At 44.9% G+C, this 19,369-nt stretch overlaps 1 protein-coding gene across 2 annotated transcripts in view; it reads left to right on the forward strand.

The window, feature by feature from the left end:
* The first annotated feature begins 215 nt into the window (after nt 1-215).
* The window catches only part of ANXA2 (annexin A2), a 41,709-nt gene continuing 22,555 nt past the window's right edge, over nt 216-19,369 (forward strand). Inside the window, exons 1-3 of one of the 2 annotated variants that reach the window (XM_044764784.2) lie at nt 216-355; nt 10,657-10,715; nt 13,659-13,758. In XM_044764784.2, the coding sequence (XP_044620719.1) occupies nt 10,668-10,715; nt 13,659-13,758 (148 nt within the window). In that variant the 5' untranslated portion in view covers nt 216-355; nt 10,657-10,667. Of the gene's footprint in view, nt 356-4,176; nt 4,270-10,656; nt 10,716-13,658; nt 13,759-19,369 lie in introns of those variants that run through there. The other variant, XM_070500637.1, reaches the window with a different exon arrangement.

Raw genomic sequence — 19,369 nt, forward strand, 5'->3', positions numbered from 1 at the left:
GCTCAAGAAGGAAATGGAGGGAGGGAGGCAGGACGAAACGAGGCCGGTAATGGGTCTCGAGGAGGCCTCGGCGACGCTTTCAGGGAGGGCAGGGCCGTGGGCGAGGGGCCGCTCCCGCGTGGCGCGGCTCGGGGAACGTTCCAGGGCGAGGCCACCCCTGCGGGCGAGCGGGCCGGGGAGGGTGAGTCACCCCGACTCGGGGTGGGAGCGGGCAGGGGAAGGGGGAGGCGGGGCGGGGCGAGGCGGGGCGGGCCTCGCCTGCACAGCGAGGATGTGGCGGCTATAAAAGCCCCACCCAGGCCAACGGGCTCCGCTCTGCATCTGGGACGCTCGCAGCCCTCGGCGTCCGGCCCAGGTAAGCGGGCGCGTCCCCCGCCCGCTATGGCCCCGGGCCGCCGGCTAGCGGGGCGCGGAGAGGAGCGCAGGGGGCGGCCTTGCAAAGAGCAGCTTGGGCAAGCGGAGCCGGGGGGCCGGCCGGGGGAGGGGGCTGGAGGGAGGGTCGGCACCAGGTTTCTACAGGGAGGGGGCGCAGTGGCAAGGTGGTCTGGGGAGGAGTGAAGGGAGCCGGGTGCGCCCCGGCTTGGGGGGTGCAGGGCAGAGGGAGGGGGTCGGGCATCCCCCCAAGTCCTTTCAGGAAGCCCGGCGAGACGGCGCAGGGGCGGGGAGCTGAGGGAGGCCCCGCATTCCAGACGCCCCGGGCGGGCAGGGTGTGGCCGCCTGGGGAGCCGCGGGTTCCAGGCGGCGCAGTCTTCGTGGGCATTTCCCTCCAAGTTTAACCAAAGCGTTACGGCCATCTAGAAAGGAGTCCCCGTCTGTTCCAAGTTACTTTACTTGAAACAAACGCGCATTTGTGGAACTTGTACAGACCAGCAGGAGGGAAACAGTAGAGGAGTAGGAGGGGTGGGCGTTTTTAGTAGCAACCCCTCTCCCCAATAAAACAAAACAAAACGGAAAAAACCTAGGCTCTTTGTCCAGTGTCAAGATTATCTTGTAGGAGAGCGACTTCTGATTTCTGTTTATCTGGAGAGTTTCCCACTTGGTTGACCACTTTTGCATCAGGAAAGTAGTGTCCCTCGTGGTTCTGTGGAGAGGGTTGTCACTGTTGCTCGAGATGATGCGACAGAGACTCAGGGACCGAGGGTACAGAAAAGGGCGTGGCCCCCTGAGTTGCTCCTTGCGGCTTTGTGAGGTGGGTTCCAGCGCCTGGTGAGGAGGGCTGCATTCCATCAGCTGCCTGTTGAGAGGGTAGGAGGCGGCTAGCAATTTCCTTATCTATGAAGACAGTTTAAGGATGCCCATTCTTACCTACGCCCTCATAGGGGGGTTATCGAAAATCTCAAAAAACATGTTCATTCAAAAATAAATATGCTAAGCACATTGAAAACATTAAATGCCGATCGAATGCAGAGTGTCATTATTTTTGTGTTAAGATTTGCCGTTTTAAAGCTACGGGTGCTCTGAATCTCTGTGTCAAAGAGCAGTGGCCTCTTGGGTGCACCTTGAGTCTTTAGCAAGAATCACAGGGTCCTGGAGGCCGGGGTTCTGGGCCCCTGAGCTCACTGACTCTACTGATGGATTCTGTCCAAAAGTGTCTGCTACTGTGACTGCCTGCAACCTGGTGGTTTGTAATGGAGAATGCACTCTCCCACTGAAACAATGTTATAGAAGAGGCCTAGGTTCCCAGGCTAGCCCAGACACCCCTACTTAACATGCACTATATCAAAGTACATGCCTAATTTGGGGGTAGGGGTTATGGGGAGAAGGAAAAGTGGGAGGGTGAGGGAGGGTATGTGAGTAGGAAGAGTAAATCACTGAAATATTTTTCTGGAACTTTTCTTAGTTTTAAGACTGGCCATGATTAAATTATTCTAATTGGAAAATGAGATCGTTGCTCCCCTCTCCACTTTTCTCTGCCTTCCCCGCCTCCTTAGAGACCCTCTTCCCTGACATATTGCAGACGCTGTCCAGGCTTGCCAGTTCTGCATTCCCTCCTCCTCCCCATTTCAGTGTACTTAACCCAGCTAGAGACTAGCAAATTGAATCAGTATTCATTCATATTCAACATTAGGAGTGGCTGGTGGTCCTAAAGTTGTCAATAACCCAGTGGAGTTTTTTAAAAAACAGGAAAACTTTGTTAACCTGAACAGTTCTGTAATTTATCGAATTCAAGGCTGTGGAATCAAGGAGCCACATAATATAATATTCAGGCCATGTGAAGGAAGATTTTTGATGAGGCCAGGTTCAGAGGCCAACTCGAAGAGATGTCTTTGTGGTCAGTGGTCTGAAGACATCCCCCCTTAGCACTTTCCTCCCTTTTTCTAAGTCCAGCTATTATCTCAAAGCTTCAGGAGTTTTCTCTGAAAGTATCCAGTGCATCTGCAGCGGGAGGGTGTGACCATCGATGTGTACTTCTTTAGTTGGGCGTTTATGATTTGGTGACGGCTGGATTTTGTCATTCCCCATAGTGCCAAGTGGCCTGCCCGTGGTAATTGTCCAGGAAATATTGCTGACTCACTAGCTTTGGTCAAGAGCTTGGTCTTGGATTGGCGGCTCCATATTTAACATCCTGTGTCTTTGAGCTTTTAAAGTACCGTATTGATTGACGTTATGCCGGCAGTGGTGGCCATTAGTTTCCTGACTTATTTCTGGTTTAAGTAGTTTTCCTGGTGAGGTAGATATCCTTCTATAATTGCTATTGATTTTGAGGGCTCTCGGCTCTTGCTGCACTGCCTGGCCTAGAATCTGGCACTAACACACTGTCATGGGCCTTTGTTCTCGTTGCTTGTGCTGGGCTGTGAGCTGCTGAGCCATTTTCCATTAAGTGGGGGCGGGTGTGTCACAAAAGGAACCCCAGGCTCTCCTGCACTGCCTTTAACATCCACTCATGCCACAGTATTTATTAAGCACCTACTTTGTTCTGTTCACAGGGATAGGCACTGGGGATACAGCAGTGAACAACAGACCCCCCCCCCCAAAAAAGAAAAAAATACCCCTGCTCTTTAGACTTTAAATCTAGTGGGGAGAAAAAGAAACTAGACAAAATGAGTGAACTGTGGACAGTAATTGAATTTTGAACTTTACGTTTTCCCAAATCGATAGTAGTTTCCGAATCTGCCTGTCTGGGGCTCCTTTCCTCTTTAATCCGGCTGTTCCCCAAACCTGAGCATCGTAGTCAACTTGCCTTAGGAAAAGTGTTTAAAGTTATCATGACTTAACCAGCATCCCGATTTGATTGTGAGGATTAAATAGAAATGGAATGCTCCTCTTTTTTTGCACATGGAAATCCACCTCCCTCATTTTCCTTGGTGCCACACCCTATTCTAGTTGTAGGCTGCATCAGAGGAAATTCCAGTCCTTTAAAAAAATTCTTTCCGCCCGTTCACTGTCTGGTATATTTTCCCTTCTCCTGTTGGCAGAGGCAGTCCCCATTTTCTTTGTTGGGGAGCAGGTCAGCAGAGGGGGTCAGCGGATGCCCAGTCTTGTTCTTCTGGGGGGGGTTCCACTGAGATCACCGCCAAATCTCCCATTTAGGGTGCACCCTGAAGCTTTTAAACCTGAGCTCAGTCTTGTCAGAGAGAAGTCAATAGCGTCCAAGTGGTCTGAGTTCTAATCCCAGCCTTGATGTGGAAAGTTCTGACTCAGGGGAGCAGCTGTGACATGGAATCCTTGCTCTCTGTCTCCCTGCCACACCCAGTCTCCACACTCACAGTCAGAGGAAATTGGAGTCCCAAGGCAACTTGTAACTCCTTCCTCCTTGCTGCCTCCTTCCTTGCCATGAGGAGATGTTGGCTTGGTTTCCATGTGGTCCTGTGGGCAGAGCTGGGACCCCAGGCCCTGGCAGTGCAGAGGGGGCGTGCTGGGCTGGGGAGAGGATGGGCTGCATGTCAGGATGAGAAAGGCTGGAGTGCTCTGCCAGGCTTTGCAAAGATTTGCAGAGGCTGGGAATTTAAGCCTCCAGCTCTGAATGTATGGAACTGGAACCCTTTTGAGATGTTCAGTCTGAGAGAGAAAGAAAATGGAAGGAGGAGAGTGTATTGGAAACGAAGAGAAAAAAGACATAAGACCCAGTGTGTGTAAACCATCCAAAATGTGATTGAACGCCTGTAGTGTGCTGGGCCCTGTGCTCAGACCTATGAGGAAACAAGAATGAATAAGACAGAACCCCGTAGGCGGATAGACCGGAAGAAGGCCTTTATACACTGAACTCTGATATTTCACAGACACACAGGGAGACGGGAGCACAGAGCAGGCAGAGGTGCAGGAGGAAAGGTAACATCATTTTTTGTATTCTGAAGTGTCATGAGGATGTCAGCTGGTCCAGATTGGGTGTTCCCAGTGGAGGGAACTTGAGAGCTGGGTTTGGAGGTAGCGGGACAGTGCTGAATGTATTTGGAGAAGAATTACCAGTCCAATCTGACTGGTGCAGGGTGTGCTTTTGTGTGTGTGTGTGTGTGTGTGTGTGTGTATACATATATATGCGCACGTGTGCTTGCATGCGGGTTTATTTATGGAAAGATCAGTGAGGACCAGAATGTATTAATCTTGAATGCTGAGTTTAGACTTTTTGCTGTGGGCAGCAGGGCTCCGTTGGAAATATAGTCTGTGTGCCATAAAACACTGAAATTGAGTTATAGATGTGAAGGCCTTGATTTCCCAACCCTGAAAGTGCTTCCTGCCAGGTGACATCATTCTTACCAGCTCTTTCCACCCACTCCAACCCCGTATCAGGAGACTGACAGAGAGCAAGAGATGCAACATGTCTGTAGGTAGCAAGCAAATACTGCTTCAGATCAGGCAGTGAAAGCGACAAGCCAGAGCAAGTGCTGTCATGTCCATCCTGCTCAGTTTGATCAAGGACGCTGGGCAGAATTCCAGGATTTCTGGGGAATGACTTGGCCCTGTGACTCAGGCATTAATCAAGACCATAAAACCGAGGGGAAAAGTGTGTGCTTTCAAGAAGGTTCTGTTAAATAAAAATGTTTTGGGGGATGGGCGTGGAGAGTGGAGTACAATGGGAACTCTACACCCACCCCAACTTGTGCATTTTTTTCCCTTCCGGTTTAAAATTCCCGTCTTGTCCTTTAGACTCAGGTCCGTGCACAGTAAGGGCTTTGGTGAGGAAACCCAACCCTCCACGCTCCCACCTCCCCCATTTTTGCTTTAAAAGTCCTCATTTGTATCATCCAGTCCCTGATTGATTCATCGTGGTTGCTAGGGATGTGTTTTGTGGTGACCCATCAACACGTTTAAACTGCAAAGTGGGTATGTCTATGAAACTGCTAGATTTTACTCATATTCGGCTAAGCCCACCAGCCCTGTTGCAACATGTTTTTGTTTGTTTGTTTGTTTGTGGGCTTTCTGGAGCTGGTTTTTCTTAATTCATTTCAGTAGAACTTGTTTTTACTATTTCAAGGATTGACTTTTAGGTTAACTTTTTTTGTTTCAAACTTTTTGCAAACGTTGTTTCACTCTTCTTTTTGGGGAGAAGTTAAAGCTGTTTCACTTGTACTATTTTTGTTGTAACTATGTGTACGAAGGGAAACAATAAAATACTAAAAAATCCATAGGGTTTTAAAAAAAGGTCAAACCCTCTTAAATTATCTTTAAGATAGTCCGTATGTTAAATGTAAATTACTTGTTTTTCAGCCCACACAGATTTCATTAACTTGTCAAGCTTTGCACTCTAGGTGCTAGTTTTGTAGGCAGGCAATTAATAGTCTTATTTATTAATATTTTCAAGGCCAGAGGGAACTGTTCTGTTCCCTTCATTAGGGTGGGGCTGAATGAGTCTGTTCCCACCCCAGAGGTGGATTATTTCAAACTAGTTTGAAGTGTACTTCCCTGGTTATTGTCTTAAAGAAAAATCTTTCCCTGATAAAGGGCTATTCTAACGATCTTGTCTTGTCACCCAGCCCTTCTGTGGAAATGGAAGGTACTGACGTGTGGAGGTACTCATCAGCAGACTGAATTTGCTGATTTTTTTTTTCTTTTTTGCAAGTTGAAGCCTGTTGGAGATCTGGGTGAGGTTGCAGCTTTGGGAAGAGCGATGCAGGTGCCATTTTCATGTTCTCTAGAGGAGATGGCTGGAAAAGGAGTGCTCGTTCTGCTTGTAATGCACTTAGGAATTTTCCCCTGTGATGAGGCGGAATTGTCTCATATGGCGCGTAGACTTCATTTTATTCTCATTCAAAGCAGTAGGTACACTGAGGCCCAGCTATTGTTTTTAGTAAAAAAATTCAGCCTCCAGAGCAAATGTTGTGAACAGATACTATGAGTATTGGGAACAAATCACTCTGGCTTTTGGTTAACTAGGATTTCCTTAGCCAAACTTAAATTTGCACCATTCAGAAACTTATATTTTAGGTCCCCCACAGTGCACCACGTTAGACGTGGCTTGTTTTTTGTTTTTTTTTTTAAAGATTTTTATTTTTTTCCTTCCCATAGCCCCCTGGTACATAGCTGTATATTCTTAGTTGTGGGTCCTTCTCGTTGTGGCATGTGGGACGCCACCTCAGCATGGCCTGATGAATGGTGCCATGTCCACGCCCAGGATCTGAACTGGCGAAACCCTGGGCTGCCAAAGCAGAGCGCGAGAACTTAAGCACTCGGCCACTGGGCCAGCCGCATAGACGTGGCCTGTTTTAACCCCGTCCTCTCCCCCTCCCCTTTCAGTCCCGTCTATTGTGTCATGTCCCCCTCCACCTCCCACATTCTCCCCCACCCCCATCCCTCCCAGCTCCTCAGGCTTTCTCTGGCTGGAAGCTTCCAGAGTGATTGCTCTTCTCAAGTTGGTTAATACCTCACTGTTAAGCCCTTGGCTGAACTCAGCTCGAGGTGCTTTTATCTTTCTCTCGCTTCTTAATCTCTTGGAATGAAGAACTTGTGGTGAAGGTGAAAGGGCACTGGCCCAAGAGTCCCAGGGCTGGCTTCAGGCCCTGCCACTGCTGCTCATTAGCTGACTGACCTGGGCTGGTCTTCCAGGTGTCTCCCAGTGGCAGGAAGGGAAGAGAGCTCGGAGGTCCCTCGGGGCTGGAGTCTGCAGGTGGAGTCTGCAGTTCGTAGTTTTGCGTGTGTCTTGCAGCCCTTGATGCAGTGCAGGCTGTGTGTGCCTGGTAGGGTTTGTTGATGGATTCCCTGGATGTTACCAGGGTTTGTAACCTGCAGTAGCCCTGCCTTTCCTTTTCCGCTTTCAAGGGTAGCAGCACGCTGACATATTCTCATTAATCAAATGTGCTATATTAAGCTAATGCTTTAACAGCCATTATGAGTGGCAAGGCTATTTCTTCTAGAGACTCATCAATCGTCTGCAGAATGACTTTGCATTGCCAGGGAATCAGATGTAGTGAAGAAATGAGGGCCATATTTTATTTCTAAAGTGAAAATGTGTTTGCCATTAAGCTTGCATGGAATAGGAAATATTTACATGGATACAAAAGGCACTTGGGTGGAGTAATAGCGGGCTTCATGGTTATTGCTTTGTGGTGGTTGTGACGTTTTTGCTTTTTCTGCAGAATGATTGTAAATAATATAAATGTTAATTAGGCAAAATAGCAACTCATTGTTTCTAAAAGTTTATTTAGCAGCTAGAATGTGCAAAGGCCCTCTTAAATCTGTGGGGAAATTGGGTCGATGGGGGAGACGAGGTGAAATATACTCCCTGCTGCCTTGAATTGTACTTGTGCATTTGCCATTTGAATGCTTGGTATGTGGCAAGAGCTCAGGGAACTTTAGCTGAGTGAATAAATCTAGTGGCATCAAAAAGTGCTTCTGGCACTGAAAGGTGGGAGAGAGCACTGAGTAATGGGGGCTGCAGCCACCCCATTAGCGCCAGTGCCAAAGTAGTGGTGACTTGAGGAATGGGCAGGGTCTCTATAAGTAGAAGAAGAGGAGAGGGGAAGGAGATGGGTGGAGAGAACACGAATTGAGGTGCTGTGCATTAAAGGTGTGTTTGGGGAGAAGCAAGTAACGATTTGACTCAAGTCCCCTTGGGGAGTAGGTAGAGGACGCTGGGGCTGGGTTCCCATCCAATCTCTGAGAGCTGGACTGAGCTGAAATAAGAGAACGCCACTGTTTTTGTTTTGGCATTGTTATGTGTTAACCGTTTGCAATGGGGACTAGAATTCTGTGGGGCAGCTGACAAGAGTCTACCCCTCCCTGCAGACCGAGTCCAGTTCTGGCCAGGCGCCAGGGGTGATAGTCCGGGCCAGGACCCGGGTGGCCAGTGTCCTGGGAAATTCCTCTCTGCTTTGGTGATGCCCAGGCTGAAGGATACTGATAGGACCCTCTGGAATGTTTCTTGGGTGAAGTTGGAGATATCTTCTTTATCAAGGCAGACTCAAACTTGTCTGTCTTGACAAGAAATCTCGAACTTACTCTTCACCTTACCCAGCTCCTACAAAGGTTTTTGGACTAGGATTGGACTGTGGCATCATGAGATGCTCTAGACCATTGCTGCCCAATACAAACACAATGTGAGCTGCATATGGAATTGTGAATTTTCTATTAGCCACATTAAAAAAAAGTATAAGAAACATGTGAAATTAAATTTAAATAATGTATTATATATAACCCAATATACCCAACACGTCATAACTACAATATATAATCAATATAAAAATTATTGAGAGCCTTTACATCCTTCTCCTCATATGAAGTCTTCAAAATCCAGTGTGTACTTGACCCTTACAGCACATCTCCCTTTGACCTTGACACTTTTCAAATGCTCGACAGCCGCATGTGGCTGATGGCTGCTGTATTGGACAATTCAGCCACAGAGCAAGACTTTAAAAAAAAATAGATTTTATTTTGATGGGCAGTTTTAGGTTCACAGAAAAATTGAGTGGAAAGTACAGAGTTCCCATATATTCCCAGCCCCATACACACACAACTTCGCTCACTGTCAACATCCCCCCCCAGAATGGTACATTTGTTATAACTGATGAAGCTACATTGACACATCACTACCTCAAGTCCACAGTTCCCATTAGGGTTCTCTCTTGGTGGGATACAGTCTATGGGTTTGAAAATGTATAGTGTGTATCCACCATCATGGTATCATACAGAATGGTTTTCTGGTCCTAAAAATCCTCTCTGCTCTGCTTCTTCATCCCTCCTTCCTTCCCCTCTAATCCTTGGCGACCACTGATCCTTTTACTGTCTCCATAGTTTTGTCTTTTCCAGAAGGTCATGTAGTTGGAATCACACAGTATGTGGCCTTTTCAAACTGGCTTCTTTCACTTGGTAATACGCTTATAAGGTTCTTCCATGTCTGTTCCTGGCTTGATAGCTCATTTCGTTTTAGGCCTGAGTAATATTCCATTGTCTGGATGTACCACAGTTTATTTATGGAGGAAGACTTTTTACAAATCAGGATTCTATTCCAGCAGTGGGACCTATTGGGGGAGGGTCTGAGAGTTGGGGGAATTGGAATAACTGATTTTCTCTTTGCCGTGCTTAAAAAGCTTCTGTGGGCAGTGAGAAGAGAGAGGAGTGGTCTAGGAGAGAGCTCAGGATGGAAATCTTGCAGAAATACATCATAACTACAAATAAAGGGAAATTTTCTTTTGTTATATCCCCCACCTCCACCCCGCAGAGAGCCTGCAATCTGCTTAGTCCTAAGCCTTCCGATAAATTGGCAAGTGTCTATGTCGAATACTCCCTCCAAGCCAGTTTTGTGAAAATATTTAGACTAAGCAAACTGTTGGGAGAGAAGGAAGAGCTGAATTTGCATGGGCATAATTTCCTTGATCAAAGAATATTAAGCAAAAAGAGATCAAAGCAGGGGTTGCTGCAATTCAAATGTCGCTCCCACTGTTTCGGGATGCAGCTCTGCTCTATTCTCTTTATTTTTGGGATCTGCTGCTCAATGACCTGTCTGGTCTCAGCTGAGATAAATTTCCTGCCAACTGAGCACTCTTTATTGGCAGGGGTTGGTGTATAGTTCCGAGAACTGTGTGATTGCAAAGCTGGAAAGCCAATTCATCAGGCTATAGTGTCACCGCCTGATTAAGTGTATTAATTGGAAGATGACTTCATTTCAGCCATTTTGAATCTTAAATACAAGGATCAGTCTTTCATGGAATGAGTTAATGTCGGAAAATCTGTCCACTGTCTTTCTCATAAAGTTTAATATTTTCTAAGCATCGGTGAGCTAAGAAAACAATTAGGGATAGTAATAAAGGGTTCTAATTAGGAATTGGCCAGCACGAAAATGCTGTTCATTCCAGTTCACACCCATGGTTTTCGGGCCCTTTCAATATGTGAAATTACTGGTGAGAAATACAGAAGTGGTGGCTGGTTTGACAAGCTTATCATTTTTTATACGAACTGGAAGACAGTTTTATCCTGTTGGGACAAGTTGCATCAGCCGTGGGAGCATTTTGTTTTTGTATTCACAAATCAGTCTCCCCAGGTTCTGTTTAAACAAAACAAGAGAAAGACTGACTTGTTCTGTAGTTCATTGCAAACCCAAGGCAAACCATCTCCCAGCTTTAATTTTCCCAATCATAAGATGGGAATTGCATCTATTTGCAAAAATTACTCTAATATCCTCAGATGAAATGGTCCAAGAAGTAGAGATTAGTATAATGAATCACTGTGCTTCGGGGAAAAGGAAAGCCTCTTTATAAAGACTCTTTTTGTCCTTTTTTCCCCCAGCTTCTTTCAAAATGTCTACTGTTCACGAAATTCTGTGCAAGCTCAGCTTGGAGGGTGATGTAAGTATATCATTTTCACTTTGTGTAATTTTTGCAAATTGGACATCTCTCTGGATAACTGTGCTGCTCCTTTTCCTTGTACATATAGGAAAATGAGGACCAAATTCAGATAATCCATTCCGCCTCTTGGTCCCCTCCCCCGCCCATTATTTCAGCTGTTCCTGCTAGTTCGATGTGAAAGAAATGTATAGCACTAGAAACTTTAGCATTACATTACAATTGGATGGGCATTAGTGACACTGGAGTGGCTGGAATTTTATCCAGCTATAGACTTAAGCATGTCCGTAATAGTAATTGTTATGACAATACATGACTTTTAATGTCATTCCCTGGTATTTTATTAATGGTTAACCTAAGCTACAGCCATATTGATAACCAGGTGGTTATCCCACCAAGGACTTATATCTTTCTTTAAAAATTTTAGTACCTGGGAAAGCTTTTCTCCAAAAGAGCTAGGATGTTTGTTCCTTTTTCTTTTTTTAGAACTAAATAATGAAAGTATTATAATTCATCGTTTCCTTTTTTGCTTTGGCTATCAGGGAGCTCAGAATTATATTTAATTGTCTTTCACAGGAAATATGCGAACCTGGAAATTCTGATGCAGTTGCTTCTTTGTTTTAGAGTTAAAAAATTTTAAACTATATGTGAAATTAGAAGTCATTGCAAGTACTTTTAGAATCAAGTAGAATATAAAGTGGAGATATGTAAAATATCTAATAATACGGTACATCTTTCAGGTCATCTTGGCAGAAATGGCTTTTACAAAAACTCAGCAGGGACATTGGTTTGTAGGTATATCTTGCAGATACTTCAAAATATGCTCTCATTGGAATTAAAATACAAAGAAGCACTCATAAGTGGGTTGACAGCAAGTTGGCTCATGTGGTACAGAACCACCTGTATCATCTCTGGTGCTCGCCATCAAAATGTTCAGATAGATGATGTCTGTGCAAGCACAGGTTGTATGCAGTATAAAGCCTATATATTTTTAATCTTTCCTCTTGGACTTGTGCACAGTGTTGTTGCCTACGAGACAAGCTGCACGTTGGGGTCCAGACAAGTCCAAGAGCTAAATAATTTTTTCTTTAAAGGATCTGATCATTAGATTGTTTTTAGTCTCAGTTTTCATAAGAAAGCTTTTCTTAAGAAAGAGGGCCTTTGAAGTCACTCTCATGTGATGCATTTCTCTGTGTGGAGAGATGGGACTGGAATAGAAAATGTCATGTATTCCCCAATATTTTGAGGGAGGAGAAAAATCACTTTTCCCTCAAGAATTTGATTTTCAGACAAGTGGATTTTATAGGTAATATGTTGATTTATCCATTTAACCTTTGTTTCCAGAGATACTATAAAATTATGCAAAACTTTTCCCACCTTACAACTGTTTTTGCAACAAGATGACATAGCGCCTGGTCAGTGAAGCCATATGTGATAGGGCTCAAGGAGCAGACTGCCCGCCTTTGTAAATAATTGATGGCATTGTTAACAAATATTTTTCCTTAGATTTACAACCACATTTTGTAGCCACCATAGGAGATATTGCAAGTATTTCAAAACAGCACTTTGTCTTTCCCTTTTCCAGAACGTGTGCTCCATTTCCAATGACTTAATCGTACCAGAAAGTTTAAGTAGTGAAGTTAGGTGGAAAATAACTTGATAATCCATTGTATTTCACAGTGATAAATATTAACTGGGTTTACTCTTTGGCCAAGATGGTCACAAGTACATTTTGAAACATTTTGTCCAGTCCTGAACTAGATTTCTGGCTTCTCCTGGGAGACAATTGAGAAGATGGCATCTTAGTTGCTTACCTGTATACCCTCACTGCTAATAAAAGCAAATGGTGGGGGTCCTGGGGTGCCTCCTAACAGGATGCTTGTGGGTTGAGAAGTAAGTCAGGGAGACCTCAGTCTCTGACTCTTTCCAGAAACCGAGCCAAGGCAAGGTCATGATATTATGATGGGCATGATGTCCTGGGAGGAGGTGGGGGGATAAGGCTTAACGTGGAAGGTGGGCAGTGGTGGATGGCTCCGCTGGCCAGCAGCCAGTCCAAACCACATTGTCCATCCTCTTTTGTCTGTTCTTTGCTTTGGGATGGGTAGCAGGGAGGAGGGAAGTTAACGTTTTGGAAAGGAGAACTGGTAGAAACTCACTATTGTCCTTACCTCAGTGCGGTCCTTCAGATCTGGAAGGGTGTTGGGTCTTGAAAAGCAGTGGAAAGGCAGAGGGTATGCTTTAAAAGGCAATAAGGAAAAAAAATACTAGGAGGAGTGGTAGGCAGAGAGGATTGTGTTAAAGACAGCAGAGGGAGGACACAGAGAGGAGAGAGGAGAGTGGGAACTTGGCCGACATGAAGAGGATGTGGGCCATGTGGCCTGACCACCTTGGTGTCACAGTGGTGGCCAAAGTAGGTGGGGGGAAGACGCTTCCCTCACTTATCTGATAGTCACAGACGAGCGGGCAGGCACATTGTGTTTGCTTTTTAAAGAATTATGAGCTCAGCGATACAAGCCCGGTGGAAATTCATGTTCCTGTAGCAGAAACTTGGCTAAACACACTCGTCATTCAGGCATTTCCACATTTTCAGCTTGTTTCAAATTGTTGCCAGCTGAGTTTAATGCTCTTCAAAGCCGTCCCAAATCAACGGGTGGTTTCAAGTGCCCAGCTCTGCGTCGTCTGCTTTGAGCTTGCACTAAAAGTAAGAGAAGTGGAAATATAGATGGCATGTTCTGAACTAGCTGAGCCCTTGAAGAATTCTCTTTGGAAGCAAGGAAGTTTCGTATCCTAAGGGTGATGTCATGTTAATACTGACCAAGTTACCTTGTCTTGGAATGATTTGAATTGTTAAATAAACAATAGAAAAAAATCTATTTTAGGAATTGATGTTTCACGAAGAGCCTTTTAAATGTGTAGGCCTTGAGCATGTTTGTTTTTGAACCTCAGCACTCTACCCCGGCAAGTGCTTACGGGTCAGTCAAGGCGTACACCAACTTCGATGCCGAGCGGGATGCGCTGAACATTGAAACGGCCATCAAGACCAAAGGTAGGTCAAACATTTGTCCTCTTCTCAGGGTCTGACTGAGGCATTTTTAGTTGTCTCTTCATTCTCCCACGAATCTCCATACATTGCTCATTTGAAGTTGTCGTTAAACTTTAATGGAGTGGATCCAAACTTAGCCCGCCCCACACCTCCCTCCCTCCTCCTATCCATCCTTCTCTTCCTCCCTCACTGCTCTCTTTGGAGAGAAGAAGATTTAAAACATGAGAAAGTATGTTAACCAAAGAGCATAGCCACATGGAAATAGGCCAAAGCTGAGAGCCAGGAGGCCTGATCCCCTGGGTGTGTACTTTAGGCTCAGTTCTTCATTTTGAGGCCTGAGTGCCTCTTCTATAAGGAAGAAGTTGGTCGTGGTGACCCCCAAGGGACTTTTTCTGTCCTGAATCCACTTGAATTTCATTACATTTGTTGGAAAAATGCTGGGAAAATTTTACTGCATTGCTCTTCGATTGAACTGATGAGTGAAAAATTCAGACTATTTTTTTTTAACCCTACAAGTTATGACACTCCTTAGGCCTGCAGCTCAAATTGGAAGAGCTGTGAGAATGAGTGTATTTCCTCGAGTTCCAGGATGAATAAGAGAAGACCAGGAGGCATGAAAGCCTCCCTTTCCAAAGAAAGCAGATAAAGCTTTTAATTAGGTGGAGTTGAGCAAGAGCTTGTTCAAGTCATCATGCTGTTTTCTATGTCTATGAAAGTCAAGGTACAGACTTTTTTGGCCTCTGTTCATGAAACATGTATCTTTGGGGTTGCCCTGTCTCCTACATCCCTGGAAACCTTGTGATTATTGTGGTGATGCTTGTGATTCACCACTCTCTTTTCCCCTTTTGGACAAAGCACTTCCTTCCGCTGAGGCTAGGCTGGGAGGCGGACGTGATCCAGTGACCAGGGAAGCTGCTGGTTCATGATTCTGTTGAAGAGCCATGGGACATTTTTCTCTTCTAAGTAGAGTATTTTAACTTGTTGATACAGTTGTACAATTCACATACAGGTTACTGGCAGACTGGGAACCTCAACCGGGATAAGCTAGGAACCGAAAATGAGGGTGACCCTATGTCCTGGGTTATGCCTGTAGATTTACTGATGGTGCCCCCCTTTCACTCAGAATTGTCTTATTTTTCAGGATAAATCATATGGTCACCTTTCCTAAAATCCTTAGAGAAACTGGTGACTTTGTTTCCAAAGATAGGAAGGAGAGTTGAAAGATCCTTTGTGGCCCTAATAGGACATAGGGGTTTGCATCATCTGCCCCAGAGCAGCCGTCAGCTCCATGGGGACACTGGGTGCCTCCCAGAATGGCCGCTTGGACAACCGAAGGGAGAATAATGAAGTGTCCAGATTTGACCTTTAAAAAGTCTTCCTTTTTTGGTGCTTTTAAATGACCATACTTGCCGAAGGCTGGGTTGAGAAGTCAGGAAGTCACTGATCAGAAAATGAAACTAAAATCTGCAGGGCTTATCTCTCTACCGTCAGTTCTTCCTGGTGGAGCGGGAGTGTGGTGGATGGGAGCATATGTGATCACCTTCGCATCTTGGCTCTGCCACTAAGTTCCTAGCTATCTGACTCTGGAAGAACACTTCCCTCCCTTCGGCCTCAGTTTCTGTACTAGTAAGTAAAGCGAGTCAAAGTTCCCACCGCACAGGGTTGTTGTGAAGTATGAAGCACTGAGCATGGTACCTGGCACGTGGAGAGTGCTCAAAATGTTACCTTAACACATACACATGCGCGCATGCACGCACGCACGTACGCACGCACGTACGCACGCACAGACGCACAGGTGATGATTCACTTTTCTGAAAACAAACCCTGTCTCACCGTTTGGATGCTCCTCCATTCCTGGGGTTTCCCAACATGCCATTGTGTAGAAACACAGTCAAAGTTTAGCAGTTAACTCATCTGACAAAGATGGTGCCTTTTACAAGCTTGAGACAAAGGCTGCTTTTATCCCTGCATGAGAAAGCTTTTAGCACACTGGAATGTAAAGATTGCGCAAATGAACTCTGGTAACAGCTGAAACTCCCATGGTAATAAAAATACCTTCAGGCTCTTTCGGAGCAAGTAGAAAAATGCTGTAGTTTCTAAGCAGAAATGTCTAGAGGGCTAAGATGTGGGTTCCTGCATTCCAGTTTGGTCAAAAGCAGCTGACATCACTGTGATGGTGGTAGCAGCTGTTTACTGAGTGCTTGTTATGGGCAGGCACTGCATCAAGCATTTCAGGAACATCCATCTTAGGTGAACTTCACATTAATCCTCTGATGCAGTGCTCTGTCATCCCCAGTATATGGGTGACATTCAGGATTAACACGCTGTAGGTCTCTTGGCCTTGGTTCAAAGCTCTGTCTAGCCCCAGGCCTGTGTTCTTAAGCACCCCGATGTTGTGTCACGCACCTGTCAGGACTGGACATATTTTCTTTCCTATGAGTTATTTTCAGGCATGAAAAACATTTTCTAGCTGTGATTCTACTGATATCGGATACATGGCACATTTGTGGTCCAGCTTTAGGTCCCCTGTCGTCTGCTCTTCCAGACTTAATGCCCAGTGAGTTTTACTTAGGACCACATTTTTTTTTTTTTTAAATATGATGCTAGCTGTAGATTTTTTTTAAAGATTGGCACCTGAGCTAACAACTGTTGCCAATCTTTTTTTTTTTTCTTTCTGCTTTTTCTCCTCACATCCCCCCAGTACATAGTTGTATATATTTTAGATGTGGGTCTTTATAGTTGTGGCATGTGGGACGCTGCCTCAGCATGGCTTGATGAGCGGTGTCACGTCCGTGCCCAGGATCTGAACCAGCAAAACCCTGGGTCGCCATAGCGGAGCCTGCGAACTTAACTACTCGGCCACGGGGCCGGCCCCAGGACCACTTTTTATTTACTCGTTTTTTTTGGTGCCTTGTAATTTTAGAGAGTAACTCAGTTTTCTTGAGTTAAGTGTGTTGGTCCTTTAAAATAATTTCTAGGTGGTCAATGTGCTTAGAACCTTAAATCCTTCAAGGAAAATATTGAGGAGAAAGAATATGATAGCTATACAGAGGTCAGTGTACCAAAGGCGTTAATATCAGCGTGGTTATGATAGTGAAAAACCCAGATCTATCTTCTAGTTGGGGAGTGACTTAGTAAATTACGGTAACTCCCTCTATATTACGTAGAATGTCACAGTCATAAAAAATAAAGTTTATGAACAATTTTTAAACATTTTTATTGCAATATAATTCACATACCATACAATTCACCTATATAAAATTTACAATTCAGTGTTTTTCGTTGTATTCACTGAGTTGTGTAACCATCACCACAATCGATTTTAGAACACTCATTTTAACATCCATTCACCTTAAATTTGTCAGTTGCATAGAGAGATGGATATAAAATACAGTACATTCATCATACAGTATGATCACACCACAAAAATTTTTTATGTCAAAAAGAAAAAAATGAAAGGCACTATTAACTGATATATGGAATTTTAAGTAATTGATTTTTTCCTTTCTTATGTTTTCAGTATATTCTGTATTTTCCAGATTTTCTATATGTATTGCCTTCATAGAGAAGGTAGTAAACTTAATTGAAAACAAAAATGAAGTTATTAGTTGGGAAAGTAACATTCCCTTTGTTCCTTTCTCTTTCCCCTTGATATTTTTAGATAACTAACACCACTTTAAAAAATGAGCTAATTAAGGGCTGGCCCCGTGGCCGAGTGGTTAAGCTCGCGCGCTCCGCTGCAGGCGGCCCAGTGTTTCGTTGGTTCGAATCCTGGGCGCAGACATGGCGCTGCTCATCAGGCCACGCTGAGGCGGCATCCCACATGCCACAACTAGAAGGACCCACAACTAAGAATATACAACTATGTACTGGGGGGCTTTGGGAAGAAAAAAGGAAAAAAATAAAATCTTTAAAAAAAAAATGAGCTAATTAAGATCTTACCTTTCTTTGAGAATGCCTTCTACCTTAAGTGTAATTAAGAAGTTGGGTCACACCTTCACCCCACCCCCACCTCAGACCCTTTATCGGGAGATCACAATGCTAAGTAATTGGCATTTCCTTGACATCAAAGGAAACAAAGGGTAAACCTCAAATGCTGATACAAACCAAAGCCAAAGGACAGTGAAAAGATGAACTATCTGGGCCTCCTCTCTAGATACGGTAGCCCAAGTGTGTGTGCGTAGGTGTGCGTGCGTGTGTGCAGGTGCATACGTGTGTGCAGGTGTGCGTAGCGTGGGCCGAGTAGGAAGCATGCTGGGCATTACTTGCTCCATTGGATGTACTGTCGACTTCCCTGATGTCTGAGTACTCTCAGGAAGGAGAACTGGGAGCAAGTTACTTGTGGTGGAGAGTTAATCAGTTGCTGTTAAGCACAAGGATTGTAAATCGAGCGGGCCTGGAGTGGGGAGGAGCAGTAAAAGGGGCAGGCTTGAGAAGAGGTCTATGGGCTGGTACTGCCTAGTCTGGTCAGAAGGTCCCAAAGCAGCAATTATCCATCCCTTCCCCTCTGCCCTTATCATCTCTCACCTGGGTTCTTGTGGCATCTGTCCTTTTAATGGGCTTCCTTGTCTCATTCATTGCAGATTCTCTTTCTAGCTTTGTCTCCAGGCTATTTGGTGCCCCAAACAGCCTTTGTCTTGCAGGAGCATGCAGCTCCCTTCTAGTGGGAGTGTCGCCCCACTTCTAACATCTAGGTTGTTCCCACTCACCCCTCAGCCTGAGCCAGTACACAACCTCTTCTCGAAGCTTTGTCTGAGAAGGGGGTCAAATCAATAATTCCTTGGTCTGTGTTTCATAATACATTACATAGTCCATTATAGCTCTTGGCACTTTGTGTTACAGCTGTTTATGGATGGATTTGTCTCTCCCACCAGAATGTGAGCTCCTTGTGGGCAAGGACTGTATTTCATTAATCTTATTTAACGCCTGGGCCCCTGGAACTGTGTGAGAAGGTGAACATTTAACCTGAATGGTAGTCAAAAAGTACACAGATACCAGAGCACACAGGTGAGCAGAAGTGGGGACACATGGCTGGCAAGACAGAGCAGGAAAGGACAGAATCTGGGTGGTATCCAGAAAAGATAACACTGCCCTGGTGAGCTTTGATCTGTTTTCACAAAATGAACTTAGCTCACGCTCATAAGTCCGCCTGGTTTCTAGTTTGAAGGGATCTCTGTATCTCTTGAGTATGTTACCTAAACCACAGGCCTGATTGTTTTGTATATGCTCTGGCTTGAGGTAGGCTATGCAATTACTTACCTTGATTTGTGTCTAGTTAGAAACTGAATAAAGCCATGCAAAAGTAGTAAAATTGCTTAATTAACAAGAGGTTTCTGAGACTTAAATCTGTAGGAGTCTCTTGGTCTAGATTGGCCTTGGGTTAAATATATACTGTGGAGTGTACAACACAGCTGTGAATGGTTTACCATATGGGTCCAAATAACTAGAAAGGAAAGTCAGCTAAATTAGAAAAAGATGAATCTAGACTACATAAAATAGGTTGTAATTAGAAGCTGCACACCCCAGAGTTAAAGTGCCAATACACTGGCGCAGCTTGGGTCTCTTTCTAGAAGGGGAGGGTAATGTGTTGCCCTATTATTATTGCCATTTTTGA

This window comes from Equus asinus, chromosome 2, assembly GCF_041296235.1.
Source record: "Equus asinus isolate D_3611 breed Donkey chromosome 2, EquAss-T2T_v2, whole genome shotgun sequence".
NCBI classification, from domain to species: domain Eukaryota; kingdom Metazoa; phylum Chordata; class Mammalia; order Perissodactyla; family Equidae; genus Equus; species Equus asinus.